Source organism: Lipophrys pholis (genome assembly GCF_963383615.2).
Source record: "Lipophrys pholis genome assembly, chromosome: 19".
NCBI classification, from domain to species: Eukaryota; Metazoa; Chordata; class Actinopteri; order Blenniiformes; family Blenniidae; genus Lipophrys; species Lipophrys pholis.
In genome coordinates, this window is record NC_137647.1 from 13,974,602 (window position 1) to 13,996,495 (window position 21,894).

The following is a 21,894-nucleotide window of genomic DNA, read 5'->3' on the forward strand; positions in this document are numbered from 1 at the left end:
TCTCTCTCATTTTTTTTTTTTATTTCTACGTTCATACAGGGTGTTTACTTTTGTCTGTAGATTTTTTTGTTTGTTTGTTTGTTTGTTTGTGTCTCTCCATTGACTCATTTGAGCCTCAGACGTTTGTTTGTTCTCTCTCATTGAGTTGGTGGTTTGTCCACTCTCTTTAATCTCCATTTTGCGGTCGCTGGGTGCGTTTGCCACCCCCGGTGAGCTCGACTCAGGGTGCCGACGCTTTGTGGCCATCCTACCGAGCAATTTGACCCTTTATTCTCTGTATGCTGTGGCAGTCGCTCTCTTTGATCTCCTGCCATTTTGGAAGCTGCATTATCCTTTGTTTCCATACGGCGAGCACTACAAAGGACCTCCGCTTTGACTTTTTAAAATTGATGATGAACCAAATTGGCCGGTTGTCGTTTGCGCTCTGGTTGCATGGAAAGAGAATACTGCACCTTTTCATCAGTGTGGCTCTGCTCTCTTGACTCCATGCAGCAAATGAAACTTCAGGGTGTCTGTTGTGGTGCTGCAGTGCCGGGCCGGACTGGATCAAACTGTGAGAGACGCATGGGCAGCAGAGTCTACTGGAAGGGATTCAAAGCTCATTCGGTGTCTATTACGAGTGCGCGCTCGGCAGCTTGTTTCAGGAAAAATGCACAATCATAAGAAGTTTACCTAATAGGATTTAAGTAAACTGCAAAAGTATTTGCAAATTGTTACCCAAAGAATTCTAAAAGTAGAGACTATATTTAGCACCAAGGTAAGCGGAATCCTGAGCTCTACATGCCCAGCCTCCCACAGTCCCATCTTGCATGAGTGACTCCCTCCACTCAGCTCCACTCCGGTCTGGCACCGTCCACACAGCCCTGCGACAGTCTGCTGGGACGGACGTCCTGCCTCCTCCCAGACATTCTAGCAGGGGAAGAGGTCATTCCTCTTTTTTTTTTTCTTTTTTTTCTCTCTCTCTCTCTGAGTGACAGGAACTGAACTGGCAATCTAAAGCAATCCCAACCTCAAAGCAACCCAATCAACTCTCAGGCCTTCAGCTGTGTGATTCTGCCATCGCGTCTGTGTTCTATCTGTTGGTCTGCTTGTTCTTTTGTTTGTTTCTGTTGCAAACGTGCCGATGATTGGATTATGTGGCGAGGAGCCCTCGTCAGTTGGAGCGTGTCTGTGGCGTCTGTAGATACTAAAAGCATAGACCGAAGTGTTTGACCTATCTGTGATATGATGGGATATCATATACGGCACTGCTGCTGTTATATGATGACACCAGTGTGCTCTTCATGTCTGTAGAAACGTGCTCAAAGCCTCGCCTGTTGGTGAAAGGGGTTTCACAATGCAGTTTGTTACTAACATCGGTGGTGGGATTGCCGAGTCTAGACAAGGTTTTAGTCCCGTATGTCATGTTTAGAAAGACCCCCTCCGCCTAATGCCTCCATAGATTAAAGACATGACTTTAACTGAGTGCAAACAGGAAATTCAAGCCTGAGATGCCTGTAGAGAAGCGGAGCGTTGCTCCAGGCCTCGGGGTCCCTGTCCCCCTCACTTTGTTTGGCATGCCATACTCCCAGAGTGAGACTGCCATCTGCTCCTGTGATCAGGTTTCTCCTCTCAGGAACTCTGGGTGACGGAAGGGCCAAGAGGTCAGCTGCAGATCAGTAAGCACAGAGTTAACCAAGAGAGGAGAAGAAACCACACTCGTATACTAATTTGAGTGCTTTCCACAGACAGAGCCGTCTCCTGGCCTCTTGATTTAGTTGGCTCATTAGGTTCATTGAGGGCAAAGCTCATAGATGTGAATACTGTGTATTGATTCTGGATGTATCCTGCTGAGTCAGCAAGCAGAGCAAAAGAGCAAGGAGTAAGAAAGAGCTGTTTCATTGTAGATACCATCCTGACGTCAACCCTATGTGGCGTCCGGGTGTAACAAAGCAGCTACTAATGAGATATCATTTGATAAAAATGATATATTAAAAGACCTTTATATCTTAAAGTAGTGCATTTAAGGAAAAAGTTAAGTAAATAAAAGTAGTGATGAAGGGGAACACATGGTGTTTGGGGGTTTCAGAGTGAATGGCAGGACGCCGAGGGTAAAAGTGGAGCCGTCATCTTGTCTGTCTGCCCATACATCCGTCTGCCTGTCTGCTGCTCGATTTGGTGCTTTGGTGCTCGTTTCTCTCCCCTCGTCTCCACCTCGCGTTGAGCCGCTCTGATTCTGGCCCGGTTGCTCCACAGGGGGAAGAGTTAAGACCTGGAAAAGGAGGTGGTTCATCCTCACAGATAACTGCCTGTACTACTTCGAGTACACCACGGTGAGTACACATCAGTTCCACCGTCGCAGCTTTTACCCCGGTGGACTCCGTCACTCACACACTTTGAATCCGCGCAGGACAAAGAGCCGAGAGGAATCATCCCACTGGAGAATCTCAGCATCAAGGAGGTGGAGGATAAGAAACCTGTAAGTACAGCTCCCTCCACTGGTTAACTGTGGAACTGCAGACATGTATCAGAAATGGATTCATAGCATTTCTTTGTGTCACGTTATACCATGTGTAACTTCTAACCTCTGCCTCGGTCACATCTGTAGAACTGCTTTGAGCTCTTCATCCCCGACAACAAAGACCAGGTGATCAAAGCCTGCAAGACTGAAGCTGATGGCCGTGTTGTGGAAGGCAACCACACCTTCTACCGTATCTCTGCCCCGACTGCCGAGGAAAAAGAGGAATGGATGAACAGCATCAAGTAAAGGATTTTAACCTTCTCGCAATGTGTATATGTATTTACACCTGCTCGTGACTCACTGCAATCATTGATTCTGTACTCTACAGAGTACAGAGAAAAAAAACTACTACAGTAGTTTGGAGCTGTTGACAATGTGCAACCTGAAAACCTGATGAGGTTATTGACAAATAGACAGCAACGCACTCCGATAATGAACATCGGCCCCTTTTACGTAAAGCTTTTGTGTTTGCATGTTGATTGAGTGATATTTATTTGGTATGTACTGGAAAAGCCTTAATGGTAAATATAGACCGCTTTCTAATGTTTCTATACGACTTCTGACAGAATAACATTGAGATGTACGACTCGACAACGGTTGGCAGAAATGACCAGAATAATGCAAATTTAAAGTTTTGACCTTTTTGTTAACGAAGCTGATCTCTGCAGAATTATTGCCGTTTTGAGAAGCCACGAGAGGAACTCTGTGGTACATAGAAGAGTGGACATAAATGTCATCTTCTTTATTTTATGCTCTTGCTATCACTGTATCGTGAATATTTTCCACATGGTACTACTTTGTGCTGAAGCTAATGTAAATGTAGGTTATTAAGACAGTTTTTTTTTTTACCCCATTTTCCATGAAACTGGGCCACGTGAGGCCCCTGAGCTATTTCCAGTTTGACACCCCTGAACCACATGTTTATGATGTGGATGTGGAAATAATGTAAGTTATATATATATATACCTAATATCAACATACACAATGAGGACAGGATTCAATATAGACGGTATGTTTTATCTGAATTGTTTTGTTTTTTATAGACATGTAGATTTATTAATCAAAAATAAAGGCAACAATCACTGCATTGATGGAGTTTGAAAGGAAGCATAAAGTTATGAGATGACATACTGTAGCTCTTTCAGGATCATCTATTCCATTCATTGTTTGATTTGTTTTCACAATACAAACTGGATTAACTTGCAGCTGCAGTGAGTCGAATGCGACCGTCCTTCTCAGTCCGTCGGTTGTGACCCGTGAAGCTTTTACTGACATTGTCTGGTGCGTGTGTTTGCCCGTAGGGCCGCCATCAGCAGAGACCCCTTCTACGAGATGCTGGCAGCCCGGAAGAAGAAGGTGTCGTCCATGAAGAGACACTAGAGCTGTTCAGCTGTCCTCACATTGCACTTGATAGAGCCGGGGGGGGGGTCCGGGGGTCTGCTCACCCTTACCGGGTCGGCGCAGAGCCTGCGGGGGAGGGTCTCGGGACCCCCCCGTCCTACGGGAGTTCTCCAGGATACATGCCCAGTCTGACTTTGGATCCCCACGAGCCGGAAAAACAGGAAGCATGCTGGGATTTTTAGATAAGCGTGGAGGCCAAAGCCTCCTGCTGAACCTCCCGTCTGAATGTCTCCGTTTCTCTCTCAGCTTTGTATGTTCGCTCAGTCCGAGGGGCGTCTCGCTGTGCGGCTCAGAAAAATCCCTTTTTGAAGATGCTTTAAAAAAAAAAAAAACACACACTCCACATACAACATGCATACACTCATGCAGCCCCCCCCCCCCGTATCGAACACATCGTTTTAACTCAGCAGGTCTGACCACGTGTGGCACCCCAACCAAAATATTCCTCACAGTCTGAACGAAACGCAGAGACGGACTTTTCAGACGGGCTTTGAAATGTTTTGCTAATTTGTGTCTATTTTTACAGCTTTTGTCAATTCCTCTGAAGTTTTCTTTGTTTTCTTTGTTTGCTCTTTAAAAACAAAAAAAAAAAAAAAAAAAAGTCTCACCACAGAAACGGCAGTACGATCTGCCTACTGTTAGCCATTTTATAGAAAAAAAATGAAATGAAACAAAAAAAAAAAAAAGGTGTTTTTAAAAAGAAGTTGCCACTCAGGAGATTGTTGTATCGACGGGAAATCAACGACTTGGAATCCCGCTCACAAGGAAAGAAAGAATCAGACTGAACTGTTTTTGTAGACGTGAAGCCGCAGGTCTGGACAGGTGGCCCGAGAGATGCATTCTGGGTATTGGCTGTTTTTAAAGATTCGTAGTCTCTGTCACTGCAGGCTTCTCGGCCCGTACACCGTTTGCAAGTTTCCCATAATTGTCTCACCTCGTCTCGGAACACAAGACCACCCCTCCTCTGTGTGTCACACATATGTAATGCAAACGTTCCGAGAGTTTCTTTCCTGCTGCACAGTGCCTGGCGCCGCTCTAGATCGAATTTGATGAGAAATGCTGCTGGTTAGCGACAATAATATAGAGTTTTTTTTTTTCTTCTTTTCCTCACTAAAGCATAGATATTTTTTTTTGCTCATTTCTTTCATGCACTTGTTCTTTGTAGAGAGTTTACCTATTTAAGCATAAATCATTTTAGCCTTCGACCCAACCTCACTGATCACTGTACAATACTGCATGTGTCATACTGTTTATGTATAGGACATAATTTATGACAAATTGTTGTAAAGGCTTTTAAAAGAGCACAATTAAAATGTGGATGGTTGTACTAATGCCCGGAGAGGAAATGTCTCGTCTCTGTCTCAGGATCCCTTGTGATACAGTACAGAACTACTTTTTATGTGCCGGGAATGTAACTCAGTGAACCAAAAGACCTTGGCCCCGGGGAGGCGGATCGGTCGCGCTGCAGCAGTGACGCATCACAAGTCAAAAAACCTGCGCTTGAGGTACATTTTTTTAGCCAGCGCGGACTGACCCGCACACCGACGAGTTTATCTTTATCGTGTGTCGTCTCCCCCTGCCGTCCTTAACCTTTGCTCCCAGTTTCCCCTTCTCTTGTCCCCCTTCCAGCACACCGCTCTTAGAGGACAGAATGCAAAACAATCATGAATCTAGACAGTATTGGTTTATTTATCAGAGTTGTACATATATAAATGTATAGTGGGAATTTTGTCCTCATTTTGTTTCTCATTAGTTTCTTTTTTGTATTTTGCTATGTTTGATTTCAGGTTTTTATCAATGCCATTTAATCAAGCTGAAATAAAGACAAATGTGTCACATCGGCCTGTTTTGATCCGTTTTTTATGAATTGTATAGTGATTAGCACATGCAAAAAGAAAGCCCATGCATTTGAGGTTAATTGGTGACTTTAAATTGTAGATTAGCTGTGTGTGTGTGTGTTTTGTGTGTGTGTGTGTTTTGTGTGTGTGTATCCAGCCATCACCCAGTCGGGACTGGATGCAGTTTTACATTTACTCCAGCAGATGGCAGTATTTGTTCGTGTGAGTACCGCGGCATGCAATAAATTTAACCTCTATTTTCACTACTCTGATTGTGCTTTCTCCAAATCAATCATGAATTATATCAGCGGTTGAAACTGGCCAACTCGCCGCATGTTCATGAATACTAAATGTTCCTTCAGCTTGAGGGCAGCCGTGGAATAAAATCATGCATTTGTTGTGTTCGTATCAAACGCTCCCTTAATTCTTATATAATTCATATTAAGTAATGCATTTTTGGTTTGTATTTTATTAAATATTTAATTGGGATATATTAAAATGTTGTTCTGTCATGGATATTTCTATAAAAGTACTAATTTCTTAGTTGATTAAAAGGCTTCAAAACACAAATGGAAAAGATCTAGAGCTGTGTACAAGCTTGTTATTAAATGGTATCAGTATTTTAGATAAAAAAGACACATTTTAAGAAACTAAATGTTTTTTTTAACTACTCTCAAGCAGAATTGGCTCCCCAATAAGATGTTTGAGTTCGACACCCCTACTTCCAAAGTGTGCATTTGTACAGCTTCCTTCGCCCTCAGTGACAAAAAGAACAAAACCCTCCAAGTTCTGGTTTGAATCCAGCTTTTATTTACAGCTTCATAGCATTTCACATCTTTTCACGAGCCCATTTTCAAAGTATTTATGGCACAAATGTCGAGGCCGCAGGGAAAGGTCAATATTTACAAGTGAATATGTATCATATTAAATGATGCCTGGAAGAAGGATCAATAGCAACGACTTTCTCAATGTAACAGGCACACGGGAAACGGCAGTGTGTGTGTGTGTGTGTGTGTGTGTGTGTGTGTGTGTGTGTGTGTGTGTGTGTGTGTGTGTGTGTGTGTGTGTGTGTGTGTGTGTGTGTGTGTGTGTGTGTGTGTGTGTGTGTGTGTGTGTGTGTGTGTGTGTGTGTGTGTGTGTGTGTGTGTGTGCGTGCGCGTGCGCGTGCGTGTGCGAGAGAGAGCGAGAGAGGAAGCATGAAGTCATAGAACATCCTCATGGACCCTTTGATTTCTGTTAATGTACACTCCTAACCATTCCTCAGATGTTATGAGTTTTTTTTATTGATTATGAAGAAAAGCGACGTTCGTACTTGCTGACAAACGAGACATTTACAAAGCAGAGACACAATAACTGCAGCTGCAAAGACAGTGAAGCAGATCATTCACAGAAAATCCATGCTTGTGGTCAGTAGAAATCATCGTCGAGCAGGTTTTTGGTTCATGTCAAGCAGGCGATGGAAAGTGATGTTAAATATTAGATTAATCAGTGTTTAATTGTTCAGAATACTTTGTTTTATTCGAACTACAACCGAGCACCAAGCAGTTAAAATCACCGAGGAGAATTGTGATTCTCTTTATATACGTGAAACATTCTTTCTCTGTGTGTGTTAACACCATTCTGAATAGCAAGGATATATAAGCAGCGCTTGTTCGACTGGTATTTCCTTTGGCCATGGCCTGGAGTGGTTTATGAAAACATGAATACACATTATGAACCAATTTGTTCCAGATGTGCACTAAAAGCTCATGATAGCAAAAACAAGATTCTCAATTTGCATATTTGTATACGCTTAGAAAATCAATGCAGCGTGTATTGCACAAAAACCAACAAAAAAAAAGGACGGATGGGAAATTGCCCGTAATCATGTTCTCATCACTGCATTCAAACCAGGATATTTGCATTTCTGCTGTAAAACAGGATGATGGTGTCGTTTTTTCGAGAATTACAGAGCGAGGGCCAAGGTTGAGAACGTGACTGATGGGAAATGAGAGGCATGTTGCCACAGTCAGAAGAAGAAGAAGAAGAAGGAGAAGAAAAAAAAAAAAGCAAACGTGTGGCGGTTGAGAAGTGGTAGCAGAGTCTTTGTTTTTGATCCTCTGCTGTTTTTCACTTTGCACCGCTGCAGCACAAGTGAGTAGAAAGATGAAACTTTTTTTTTTTTTTTTCTTTTAAACGGCACACTTGAACACATTTCTTTAGTTTTTTTTTTTTTTTTTTTTTTTTAAATTTAGGTTCATGTGTGTGAGAAAGAGGATATGACATCCTGTGTTGTAGGAATAGATGTTTCACCATTCCTGACCCAGAATGAGTGCAGAGCTGAACAATTGGAGGAGGGATCACGTCACACACACACACACACACACACACACACACACACACACACACACACACACACACACACACACACACACACTGAAAGGTGATGCTTGGAACAAACTGTTCTTTGGTGGATTAGCATATTCTTACAAAAGAAAAAGAAAAAAAACACTGTAGGTAAGAGTGCCGCTTAACCTGCCTGCACTCAGTTGTGCTGTCATGTCAGTCAGTTGATTCACTCTGTGGTTAACACTGGTGGTGGGGTGGGGGGTGGGGGTTGTACAAGCTCTCTTCGGCTTGTGCAGCGGGATCCTCCGTCTCCTCCAGTAAGTGGAGACATGTGAGACCAGTCAGGCTCCAATTAGGCCCAGACTGTTTCCCAGAAGCGCCGCAGTCCCCCCCCTCCCCACCCCCCCCACCCCCCCTGCCTGTAGCCTCTCGGCCCACCGCGACGGGGAGAAGGGTGCACCCCACGGCGCCCCGGCCTGACCTCAGCAGGCATGAGGATGGCCTTTTCATGCAGGCGAAGAATGTTACACATGCGAAGACACTGTCACGCAACGCAAAATGCAACACGGCCTGTTTGCAAACGTTCTCAAACAAAGCAGCTGCTTTTATTTTATTTAATGTTTTTATTTACAGTTTTCATCAGTTCCGTGCACTTGAAGGCAAGTATTTTAGCACTAAAAGCTGTCAATCATGTTAAGCGTTGCTCTCAAACAAAACACAAAGCTGTCAAGGCGACCTCACTCGGTACTTTATTAGTACTACGTTTTACATTTCTTGTGGCGCTTTCAAATGAAAGACTTTAAACCAATGTCAATCATTCATAATTGTATTATTTAGCAAACTAGTGAGATGTGCGCTGTTGACGTTTTGCCCCATGCTTTTATTTTTTCACTTAGGTTAATTATTTCCAAGAAAAGTCGCGGGTTGTTGATATTTTACCGAAATTCAGTAGGAATTATTTAATTCATACAATTCTTTATGCTATAATGGGTTCTATATGTGGGGAGTTTCATGTTTTCATATATAAATGCTATTTAAAGGTGTTCACTCTTAAAATAGAATTTAATCTCACTCTAAGATTGAATAATCCAACTTCATATATTTTGATAAATTTCCTCAACCGTTCATAACCCCCCCCCCCCCCCCCCCCCCCCCCCCCCAGAAATAAAAAAAACCAAGGTTCTCACTTTTTGCATCTTGAATTATTTTAGGTGAACATGCAACTCATGTGCTGACAGATGCACCAGCGTGTTCCTGGAAGAAGAAATCCTGCTTGGATCACTTCAGGAATCTCCTGTTTTCTAAGAGACATAACACTTATCCCCGGGGCAGGATTTCAGAGAAAGGGAGTTAAAAGAGTGCCACAACAAAGCTTCGCCCTCCCCTTCCCCTCCACTTTCTACTATCTCAGTCCCCATAGCTCACTCCGTGTCTGACTTACACACCAAAGCGTACAAGCGCTATCTTTACAGTAGTGCCAGCTGTGCGCCAGCCAGTTGTAGATGATCATTTTTATGACCGTGGAAGTTAAGAATAGCAAGATATGGCCTGATGTTATTGCAGGGAGTTTACCTGGAGGGATGACTTTGCGATTCGGCAGATTTATTATCGTGAATATGTTTATTTTATCTTTTTATTGTGCAAAACTGTAAAATGGACATTTTGGGTATCACATTATCACATTTATCACATTTAATTACATATTTCAGTTCAGCGCTCAATGTGCTCAGACAGGTAAGAACAAGCGCAAATATCTTCAGAAAAGATTTGCATATTATCTATCTATCTATCTACATACATGCTACATGCTACATGCTACATTCTACATTCTACATTCTACATTCTCTTGAATGCAGGCCGGTGTTTCCGTGTAAAATGTGAGACTTCTGTGATGAGTGACACGGTGACCCAATTTAAGCGAGTCAATGAAATAAATGCGAACCAGCAGCAATCCGCTCGTCTATCGTTTCTTACTGTCACTCCCGCCGAAACAGCTGCACGGGTGGATTTGTGAGTCGAATCCAAACACGTACGGGCACTCGACTCGAATAAAAGAGGCCACGTGTTGTTCAGCTGCCAGTATCAGGTTTACTGGCACTGCCAGATTAAAACTGGAAAAAGGATGCAGCCACCATCAAAACAAAGTCTAAGTATTTGTTCCTGAACGTTATCAGTTGAAGGAATTGAATTTTAAGCGAGTGGAATTGAGTTCAGAGCGAGACACTGTCTGGGTGCCACATTGATTTGATTTACAGGAAATAAGACTCAACGTTTTCTTTCTTGTATGCATTTTTTTTTTTTTTTTAGTACTGAACCTGCTGACAAGGATTTCGGAGTGACTGTGTGAACAGCACACAGGGTTGTTTGTTCCAGTGGGAAAATGGGAATGTGGGCTTTTTCTGTGCATTCGTGTAACTGTGGGAGGTTCACATTCTGGGAAATCTTTCTTTCTTTTTTTTTCTAATGTGGTGTGAAAAGAAGCACATTTTTCTTGTGGGATTTCAGCATTTTTTATTTTTTGGGGGAAAATGTAACGTCTTAATGAAGCGAGTTGTTTCACGTCTCATGGTGACTGCGGCTCTCTTGACAGGCTTAATGATTACAAGCGAGTAGCTTCGCTGAAATCTCCGGGGAGATCTTCCAGATAAACCGGAGCGATTTCTGGAACAGGCCGGCTGTTTGTTTACATGCACGCCGAGGGTTGGGACACACTGTACCTTCCTTCCAAGATTTTCAGTCAAGAACAGGAAAAAGAGGGAAAAGGAGGCCTTGGTTTGACACAAGTCCAGAAGAATTTCCTGTCTACAGGGAGTGCCCAGCGAGAAGTGGACAAAAGGATATAGCTCGCCGAAAGAGACGGGGAAAATCAGTGTGGAGCTTTCTGCTGATCCAGGATGAGCTCACTCTTATTTCCTTATTACTCTGGTAAACGATAAAAAACCCTGCAATTTTTCAGAGTGAAAGCCAATCAGAGTACAAAAACAAACACAAAAAAACCCTCTCATTCAGCTCCTCTGTAACATCTGATCTGGAAAACGTAGGTAGAACAAACCCTCCCTCTGTTCTGCCTCTGTTAGCTGTTGTATTTTTATTTTTTTTTAAAGGCCACAAACCCCAAAGCCTCGAAGTGTAGGAGTTGCATTTCTGTGATGCGGGGCGGGCAGAGAGGATCACTGCATGAAACAAAGGCCGAGGAGCGGAGAAAACACAAGAAATGCATTGATACGGGTTGATAACGCAGCTGCAATTTTATTCTAAACAATAAAAACTCTCCGACGATGACCGGGAAGATGAAAGAGTGGCTTAACTTTAATAACAGGAAGGCACCTGCACTGAGAACAACAGGCTCCATTCAACGTCACCAGGCGCTTGTATGACCTATTGTATGACTTCATTGTGTCTGACATGAAGACTTTTAATGCAAGGTCACCGGAGGCCTCGTCACACACTCATATGGATGCACTTACTGTCCAGGGGAACAGAGAAGATCAAAGCGTTTTTTTTCCCTTCTGGGCGACTGATGCATTCTGGGTAGAATCCCCAAACATGTGTGAGTGAGTGAGTCAGAACCCTTTGAGCACCTTCAGAGATGAGGGAAACAAGACGTTTTATCAGTGAGTGGAAAGTGGGGATGTGATGGATGTGGGAACTCTGGAGGTTTACTGGCTTTGTCTCTCAGACGAACCACCTTGATGTCCCCGCTGGACACGTATCAAAGCGCGACTATCAGCAATCTTACCCGCAACAGCACGCACAAAACCTGTGTGCAAAACATTCTACGCACACACAAATGTACCCGGAAATGTCTGGCTTACCAGCATAGCTCAGGGTCGGATTACTATTGTGTTTGCAGAGGAAGCGTGAGTGCTTGTTTTCACACGTGTTGACGCACCGAGGCAGACAAACTAGTCATGTGTTGGACGCACAACGTTGACAGCGCGACCCCCTGATTTTTTGTACGCGTACTGCAAAGAGAGGTGTTCTCACTTCACGCCGTATTGAAGCTAACCTGCTTTTAGAGCGCAGACAGATTTATTACCATCCGCCCAGTGACATCAGCCGGCTATTTCTGGGATTTGTGGGAATCAAACTCCATTTTGAGGATCCCGATTATGTCACTGGCTCCTTTTGTCTCCAAGCATATGATGCTGATAAACGGACGGCGGCGGCGGCAGGCAAACCGAGATAGGCGGGAAGCGTCAGATCAATCATATTATCTGTCCTGATGTAATCTGGATGTTCGAGGCGGCTCATCGTGATCTGGCCGCCGGCCCGTGCACTCTGCAGGCTCCGCTCACACACTCATGGTGGCATGACCTCATGTGCAGAGATCAAAGCGTTGCAGACTGCAGTTTGCTGTTGTACCTCCACTTTAAAATGACCCATCCAGTGTAAAAACAGAAGCCGTCAAAGTGTGTGGCGAGGGCTTCATGGGACGCAGTTACAGTTACACACAAAATAAAAAACCTCACACAAGAAGCACAAGATGGTTTTGAAGAATTGAAAAAAAAAAAAAAAAAAGGAAGTCCAGAATTCAACTTAAAAGCAGTAGCTGGCAATGTGCAGCTGGAGCACAATTTAAAAAAAAAAAAACACCAACTTATGAATGTTTTCTCTGTGCTTTTGCTTCCATCAAAGCACGGAGGTGAAGAACAAGTCCACATCCCTCCTGTGGATGATCTGAGAGAGACGCTTTAATCGTTTCAACTTTAGGTTTCCAGTAAATGTGGAGGTGCCATGTGCTTCACAGCCACATCTAGAGCACTGTGACGTACTGTGGAAAATAAGGACACGCTGGATGACTGGCCTTATGCCATTTGTCACATTTGCATGTCTTTTTAAAGAGCTGCCTTAACGGTGGGCCTGTGCGGTCACACTTGCTCAATCACACGTTCCCAGACCGGATCCATTTCTACGGGTGTTTAATGTGGAGAAGAGAACTCGGGTCACTCGGGGGCATTCAAAACAATTTTTTTCCGATGAGGGGGTACCATGAATAAAATCACCCGGAAAAGAGGAAATGAAGGCTGGTGGGGACCGTGAGGTGGAAATGTGCTTTTTCTCTTTTATTGTGGTCTGGGTTCAATATTTTACTATTTGCAAATGATGATCTATATGTGAAGTAGTTATTTTCCATTTTTAACATTAATATTAGTTAGGACATGTCCTTTCTGTTATATTGTTTTCATTGCAGTTATCACACTTCAGAAAAAGCTTCAGTCGTGCTTAACAAGAACGACACTATTTTTAATAGTGAATTATCACATTTTGCAAGGTTTTTAATGTATAAAAAGAACATAGTGTATGTGTAGCTGTAAGCTCCTTGTTCATATTACTTTGGAAAGTTCTATTATTATTTTTTAAGATACAACGGTGAGTGAGAACGTCACATAATTTAGAACTGACATCAGTAATATGTTAGCCTGAAAAAAAACTAAACAAAAAAACCCCCGACCCACCTGAAGCTCCCAGCTCACTGTCAGTGTTGGTAACTGACCGACCTAAGTACTCAGTTCAAGTAAAACTTGCCACAACAGTTAGGACATTCCTCTCATGGTCTCATTCCAGGAAAATAAAGGCTGAGAAAAGAAAATAGTTTCTGGCCACGTGCCAGCAGTGAATGAGCACAAATTCTGAGAAGAGCAGACGACCTGGCTCCGGTCCCATTGAAAAGGACAACACTGTGGTGCTGTGTTTATACTTGGGCAGTGCCTGGAGTTGAACGGCCTGCCCATCATTTGTTTGGCAGGATTGGTCCTTAACCATGTCAAGTGTGCCATTAAACAAATCAATTTAATCATCGACTGACAGAACAGCCTTAGTGAATGCGTAAACTGCTTGTTTCTTTTCTATTTGAAAGCTAATAACCAACCAATTATGTTAATCACTGTTAAAAGGCAAGTCTGTGGAAATGTATTGAACGAGCCGCATGCATAGTGAAAATATCTGTGACTGTAAAGTGTCACAGAGGGTGTTTTCTTTTTTTTGTTTTTGTGGGCGTGAAGAGTTCATGTTAATGACTCTGTGTTCTGCTTTTAGCACTTCCCAGAAGATGCCTGACAGCCATAAATAGTTCTCATGTGATAGGGAGCATGCAAACTGCTGCATGTTGCGCTTGATGCAACATTCTTACTGCGCTCACACTTAAAAAAAAAAAAGAAGCAAATTTGACATTTGTAGGAACCAGCTGAACCAGGCTCTCTCATGTCTTTTGTGAAGCTGAACTTTGACTCAGTTCAACAGGCTGAAAACAAACAGTGTTCTGTGCACATTTTGAAATGATACATCTACCTACTATTACTATAAACTATTTACAGAATAGGTGTACTACTTAAAACTTTTATACTTAAAACCTAAAACTACTGGTTCAAACTTGTATTCATTTATTGTCTCTGCTCCATATTTGCTATGCAATACATTTGCTCAGTTGCCGTAGTATGCTCTAGACACCAAGAGCAACATACCTGACATTCAACGACGACATGTACTGAAGGGAATTCCTTGCGTCTCCGTGAGACGTCCTCACGTCAGTGTGTTTTCAGTGATATCGTTCTGTGGGAAACCGTGCCGCCACTTCGATTTTTGGCATTCTCGACCGTGATGGTCACACACAAAGGACGATATTGAGGGCAACACACACACATGCACACACACACATACACGCACATAAAGACAGTTACCAGGAAATGATTACTGCATGATTGATAACGATGCCAAAGAAGGCCGACTCAAACAACAAGGAAGTATTACTGTAATACGCTAGTAAAAAAAAGTGTTGACCTAAAGCAAACACGGTGACATTAAATTAGGGCGGAGTGCAGGTAGGTCCGGGAAGAGAGACTGTACATGACAACCATCCTGATAAGACAGGAATCAGGTTGACTAATGGTTTGTCATGATTTCTGAAAAATTAACTAGAATTAAAAAAAAAAAAAAAAAAAAAAAAAAGAACAAAATGAAGCATTGGAACTGTTTTGATTTTTATTTTCATTTTATTGTGTTTACAGATAAACTATCAGTTCTAACAGTCGCAGATTATGTAGAAAAACTCACAGTCCATCCATCTTCTAAGGCACATTTTTCAACACGCAGAGACAGACAGTCAAACACTTTCACACACACACACACACACCCCCTACGGGCAATTTATTGTCATTAATTCTCAAACTGTCTGGACTGTGAGTTCAAACTGGGGAAAACCCACACACGCATTGGAAAAACATGCAAACTGTGCGGAGAAGGGCGACCCGAGTGCAACCCGGACTGAACCCTGGGACCTTTTCATTGCGAGGCAAGAGAGGTAACCACTCCAGTGATTCGCAGACAAAAATAAGATTCTAAAATAAGCTTTGGTGCAAAACCGTTGGGGAAGAAGTTATGACAGTTACAGTTCTCCATGTTTTTATTATATATAAACACTCACCAAATATTTAAAATCCTCCCATACTTTAGGTCAGGCTTTTGAGAACCTCTGGTCTCAGATATTGTTCATTGATTTGTCTCCTTTGTTTTGATGCCAACACATGGAAAAAGGTCTCCGTAATTTCAACTGAACAAATAACAATAGGCGATGGCTGATCGGGGACTTGGGTCGTGTTCAGCTGTGCAAATAGTCCCGCTGACTTTGTCATTGCCAACACCACAAAGGATTTTTGAAAATTGGTAGAGTAAGCAAAAACCCTCTGAGGGATCTCCCTGTTCGGTGAAACTCTGCAAGACCCAGCAGCTCCAAAATATTTTCTCAAATAATATTTTTTCGCTTTCTTACTTCTTCTTTTTTTTTTTTTTTTTTTTCAGTCGAGAGGCCGACTTTTTTTTTTTCTCGCCCTCATCCAACGAGGGCTTACGGGAACCGCGGGGCTCGAGTAAATTTCTGAGTCAGTGTGGGAAAACCTAAACAGCTGCCTTTTCCACTAAACAGTGGTTTAGACCAACCGGCTAACATGCGAGGCCTTGTCTCATCCACTCAATCCAAGCACCGACTCATCACTTCTGCATTCCAGTTTAGACACATTCAGGTTTTTTTTGTGTGTTTTTTCTAGGACAGTGTCGGGGGGGGGGGGGGGGGGGGTGAAATGTATTCAGTTGAGCCTGAAAGAAGCACAAAATCGTTAATGGAAAGGCGGGTGTTTTGTAGTTCCGTCGGGAGATTCTGTAAACCTGTCAAAAGTAAAACAACACGGGGAGGTACATGCACGCACACGTGGCCTAAAGAGACAAGTCTGCCACTGCCAGGCCTCGCGCCCCCCGCAGATGTTTGGCTGGATTCCTACGCTGCGCTACACCAAGAAACTCCTGTCTCGGCTCCGGGTCGCCTAGTTCACCGGCCACCTCCATCTGTGGGTTGACCTCTGCTTAAGTTTGTACTGCGTTCTCGTTATTATTCCTTTTTTTTCCTTTACAAGTCTTTTTTCCCCCACATCTTACTCTTTAATGCGTTTAAATTCCATCTTTTTGATTGGATCAAACGTGTGATTGACTTTGGAAAAGTACACTTTGAAAAGCAAAGTCAGCATGCAGTCGTGATGTGCGTAGTAGTTTCTATAGCAACATGGTGAACATAATCTCGGGGTTTCTCATTCCCCGCTGCAGTCAACTTCTGCTTCTTCTTTTCCTTTCATTGACTCCTATTAGGAACCCAGGGGAGACTTTGCATGCTACATAGATGCCTCACTATGATGACACAATGGGTTTTCTGGAAACTAGCACACTGTTACAAGGCTATATTCGCAATTTCCCCTCCCCCTTTCCTGATGGTGGTCTGTATTAGACAACACCTGACTCACCTCTGTGGACACAGCTGGCTTTTACCAAACCTCATCAGGCTCTGTGGCGTCAGTCTGTTGCCCGCAAGCTCCAGCGATTGCCCAGCTCACAGCGAAGAAGAAGAAAAAGAAAAGTCCTGTAATTTCTCTAAGTTTGAGCCATTTTGTGTCGAAACGTTTCTAATTGGATTCTCATTTGACTCAGTGGATTAGATTTTTTTCTGTCTGTTCCTGCCAGGCATCAGTGTTTGAATGAGCTGGCTGGAGGCGGGCAAAACCTGACATGTTGCCACAGCCTGGGGTTAATCTCGCGTGTAATAATCTTCGGAGGCCCATGGCAGTCATGGCTGAGTCAACAAGGAGGGCTGTGGATCGCATGAGCACTCTATCAGTCACATGCATGTTGTCACCTCCACTTCCTTTAGACAGCAGACAAAGATGATGACTTAGATAGAGATTCACATTCTTTGGTAGAGAGATCCTATAACCCTCGCTCTTGTAACAGATAAAAGACCACCGCCTTACAAACAAATTCGGGACACTATATACTTTCAAAACAGCAATATCAGGATGGTCTCTCGGTGTAACAGTGCAAAAGTCAAACAGACAGATCATGATCTGTCATTGTGACCGTAGAAGAGAGCAGCCACAAAGATAATAATGAGCGTTTCCATAAAACAAAATGTACAGTAATATAAAAACTAAAATGAATTCATACAGATCTATACGGAACCCAAAAGATTAACCATCATGAGAAATGAGGACAATTTAACATGTGCCTGCAAGAAAAATAAACCTTTAAATGCAAGTATGCTTTTTAAAATGCTGTTTGGACAATGTATCATTAATTTAATATTTTAATGTTGTATTGAAATGTATTAAAATATTGGATTATCAGGAGAATAAAATAGTTGATATTACATTTTTATAAACAGACTGTGGTGAATTAAAAAAAAGAAGTTGACATAATTAAAATACTAGTACGTGTTCACGTGTATTCCAGTTCCAAATGTGACATCGTTTCAGAGGGAGAAAACTAAACCCAAGAGCAGCACAGAAAACAGTGCGGGGAAAAGCAGATCTAAACCCTGACAAGGGGAATAAACAATAAGCCGCTGCCTTGGAGACCAGCTGTTGATGGTGGGAAACAAGGCAGCCAGTTCCCCAAAGCGCCCCCTGTGGGGAGACCGGGGAACTGCACGTGAGCCACACTCCACTACGAATTTCTCCGAAACCGATGACGCCTCGGACTGAGTCATTATACCAGACACAAGAAAGCAGAAGTTTGATCAAAACCTTTCAAACAATATAAAACAAGATGAAGTCACGTGCCTTGTATACGTTTTAAAACATCTCCGTTTTGAATTTTCTTAAACAGACTCCAGGTTACCAAAAGGTAAATAGCCGCTGCTTGGAACTCCTCCTTAACTTCATTTTGGGTGAGGGAGGGAGGGAGGGGGGAGGAGGGAGGAGGAGGGAGAGGGGGGGGGGGGGGGGGGACTTCTCATGGCAGGAACCCTTTAAAAAAATAATAGCGAGGATTCCAGTAAGAGCAAAGTGGAAGAGGCGGAGTCTCGTCACACATATGAAGAGTCTCTCTCTCTCTCTCCGCTGAGCTTCACTCACTCACGATCAGACTCGGCTTCAGCGCGCGCCGCTGCGCACAACGCTCTGCACGCTCACAAAGTTTGTTGCCAAATAACTTCTCAGGATTAAAACAAAAAAAGACAACAAACAAACAGCTGAAGACGACATTTCTGCTTCCTAAGCAACTGTGAAAAGATCTGACCAAGTGTTTGGATTTATACTTTGGAGAAACATTGGAGGTGAGGATCGTTTTTTTTTTTTTTTACTATTGTTTTTTTTTTTCTCTTTGACGGTCTGAAGCGTGATTTTAATGCACAGCGCTGGAATTAAAAAGAGTGCAGGAGTCAGATTGAGTTTGAGTCACTGAGGTAAACTGTTTGGAGAAGCCGGTGTTGTGCGTTTAACTTGCGCAATGAGGATTACGATGTCTTTACTGGAACTGACCGTGGTGCCTCATTCCCGAGGGCTGATTACTCCAAAAAGTTTCCCCGAAATGGCTGGGACTTAGATGGAGGTATTCGAGACAAATGCGTCTCTTCTTTACAATTTTTGGTTTTTTGGTTGATTACTTTAGTATTTTTTGTTGTTTCCAGTTTTCCAGATGTTTCTCTGACTTCAGTGTTTTAGGGGTGATACACACATCTGGAAAATTAGTTTCAGCACATCCCTGGGAGTCAGATATTCTATTGTACGTTTAGTGCTTTTAGTGTCACGTTCTCCAGTCTGACCTCCTCCTTGTCTCTTCAGGTGCTTCGTTTCCAGACAAGCCGGGCTCCTCTCATCCTCTCATCCCCTCCGTCGAGCTGAACTTGTGTGACCCCCTCCGCCTCTTCTCATACTGTCTGTGCAGCACCCGGTGCTCCCCAGGCTGCTTATAGATCTGGCACAGCGCCATGGTAACTCACAGCAAGTTTGACTCCGCCATGAGCAGCAGCCCCTTGGACTCCAGCATGCGGCTGTCCTACCGTTACAAGACGTTCGCCTCCAAGGTGCAGTACCAGATGGTCCTCGCCACTCTGCACAAGCTCCAGGAGAGCGGCTTCTACTGGAGCGCCATCACGGGGAAGGAGGCCAACGCCATGCTGGCGACAGAGACTACGGGCACCTTCCTGATCCGGGACAGCTCTGACAACCGACATCTTTTCACCCTCAGTGTCAAGACGGCGTCGGGCACCAAGAATCTGCGCGTCCAGTGCGACGCGTCCTCTTTTTACCTACAAACAGACCCCAAGAACGTTCACTCTGCGCCGCGCTTTGACTGCGTCCTCAAGTTGGTTCATTACTACATGCCTCAGAGCAGAGGGAACTCTCGCAGTGGGAATATCTACTACATCTACTCCGGTGGGGAAAACATCCCCCTGGAGCTCATCAAACCTCTGTCCTGTAGCCTGTCCACTCTGCAGCACCTGTGCAGGAAAACCGTAAACGGACACCTGGACATTTCCTCTAAAAGAGACCAACTCCCACATCCTCTGAAGGAGTTCCTCCAGGAGTATGATGCTCCCATCTGAAGACATGTGACTGATGGTTCTGAAGGGTCAAAGACGTGAATGCGACAAGGAGATTGGAAGCATTCAGTGCAGCTATGTGAAGTCGAGCGCTGTATCTGAGGAGTAATGATGCAGCAGAGGGAACAACCGAGCTGATTTGGTTCTGAGCTCGAGGCGAGAGAATGTACCGACACGGCGCTTGTGGTTCTCCAAAGTTGACATCCGTCTCGACATTTTAAGAAGAGACACTGGATTAAGTACTCGTCCACAACGAGGGCCAAGAAAAACTACTGCTGTGATCTGGTTGTGTGACACAGAAACAACCTTCTTCCTCGGCCTCGGCAGTGATGTAAAACTCACTCAGAACTAAAGCGAGGCTTAAACACAGTCGGCTGCCGACAGTGTGATGACACACAAGTTCCCTCTGCTGCTGCTGCTGCTGCTAACCAGTGTGTGTGTGATGCCTTCAAGCTCACACACACCAGCCTTAGAAACCCATCCAGTACTTTGAGCTGGACTGGCCTTAACAATTAGACCGGCTCTTTTTCTTTTTTCTTTTTTTTTTCTTTTAAGTTAAGACACATCCTTGCAGAGTCCTGAGATCTCTTGCCAAGTGTTCGCTGGAAATTAACAAGCAGTGAACCATCAGGGCCCTCTGTCTGCATCAGTGGAGCAGCCGGGATGCAAAACTTCACATAACTGTTTTTCAAATCTCACGAGACCAGAACAACCTGTAAAGATGTGCTCGTGATATCTTTGTGTAAGAGGAAGGGTTCATGCCAAATTTCCCAGAAGTAGACGGAAGCGTATTTTGAAGACCAACCTGACTGAATCCTACAGGGTTTTACTTGAGGACGGAGTACCACTGCTGAGTTTAGATAAAAGACAGGATCGTCACTGCTTGTGAATGAATATGTTACATTCGGGATCAATCTTTTGCTCGTTATTTTCCTTAAAAAAAAAAAAAAAACATGTTTACAAGAGCTCGGATGAAATGTTGAGTCTGTTTCTCATGCTGTCTTTTATAAAGATGTATTTTTGACGGTCAGACTACTGGCTCTGAATGCTTGAGGATGTTTGAAGACGCAAGCAGACTGATTACAACTTTGCACTTATTTATATTCGTATGACCATTTTAGTAATTTATAATAAAGAATGCTATTTTTCTATGAAATGACATTTGGTTGTTTGCTTTCTTAACTTCTTGTTTTTCTTCTTCTAATACTGAAAAGTTTCCATAATACATGTACATTTGAAGTCACAATCACATCAGTTTGGGTTTAGATATATGAAGGTCAGGCCACAACTGAACAGTTTTCTCTTTATTATTTCTCATTAAAAGAACATCAATCCCACATGCAGATGAAAAAGTGTACAATAAACCGACTCACTACTGCCACCTCATGCACAGGAGTGACGTAACTTCAATTTCACAAACTGCACCTTTAAACATAAATCACAAGTCAGTCTTTTCTACACGCTTTATTTAAGTGAGGATGATTAAACTAACATATGCACACATTAGAAGAACACGCCAACTCCACGCAGGAAAACCCAGTGTGAATACAAACCTATTTTTGCTTATCATATATATATATATTATAATCGTTCCCGACTTAAGATTAGCTTTCTTAGAAGTCATTACAAGATAAAACTAATCTACTGTGTGACGATAGGGAGCCACTTCAGATAAACTAACCAGACCTGCAGGTCGACTGGAGGCTTGATGAGGGTGTATTCAGCCCTTTTCCCAATATTGAATGGGTTTGGCTTCAGCCCCCACAACCCTCCCTTGGATAAAGCGTGTGTGGCTGATAGGGAAGCACACGCAGAGCTTTACTGCCGCGTGACTCACTGAATTCTACGTTACTGTGATCTAACATGCTCACACATGCATAAACAAAATGATGTAGACATTTGTGTGGCAACAAACATCTGGATTCTCAGAAACGCTCTCGAGTCTGAACATAAACATACGGTACACG

At 43.3% G+C, this 21,894-nt stretch overlaps 2 protein-coding genes across 6 annotated transcripts in view; both read left to right on the plus strand.

The window, feature by feature from the left end:
• The window catches only part of cyth1a (cytohesin 1a), a 37,372-nt gene extending 32,131 nt beyond the window's left edge, over positions 1-5,241 (plus strand). For all 5 annotated transcript variants that reach the window (XM_080488376.1, XM_080488374.1, XM_080488375.1 and 2 more), the window contains exons 10-13: positions 2,236-2,312; positions 2,390-2,458; positions 2,588-2,742; positions 3,802-5,241. In XM_080488376.1, the coding sequence (XP_080344502.1) occupies positions 2,236-2,312; positions 2,390-2,458; positions 2,588-2,742; positions 3,802-3,880 (380 nt within the window). In that variant the 3' untranslated portion in view covers positions 3,881-5,241. The remainder of the gene's footprint in view (positions 1-2,235; positions 2,313-2,389; positions 2,459-2,587; positions 2,743-3,801) is intronic.
• Positions 5,242-18,381: 13,140 nt separating this feature from the next.
• socs3a (suppressor of cytokine signaling 3a) lies at positions 18,382-20,904 on the plus strand. The gene is made up of 2 exons (XM_080487107.1): positions 18,382-18,658; positions 19,167-20,904. The coding sequence occupies exon 2, from the start codon at positions 19,313-19,315 to the stop codon at positions 19,928-19,930; it is 618 nt and encodes a 205-aa protein (XP_080343233.1). The 5' UTR covers positions 18,382-18,658; positions 19,167-19,312; the 3' UTR covers positions 19,931-20,904.
• The last annotated feature ends 990 nt before the right edge of the window (positions 20,905-21,894 follow it).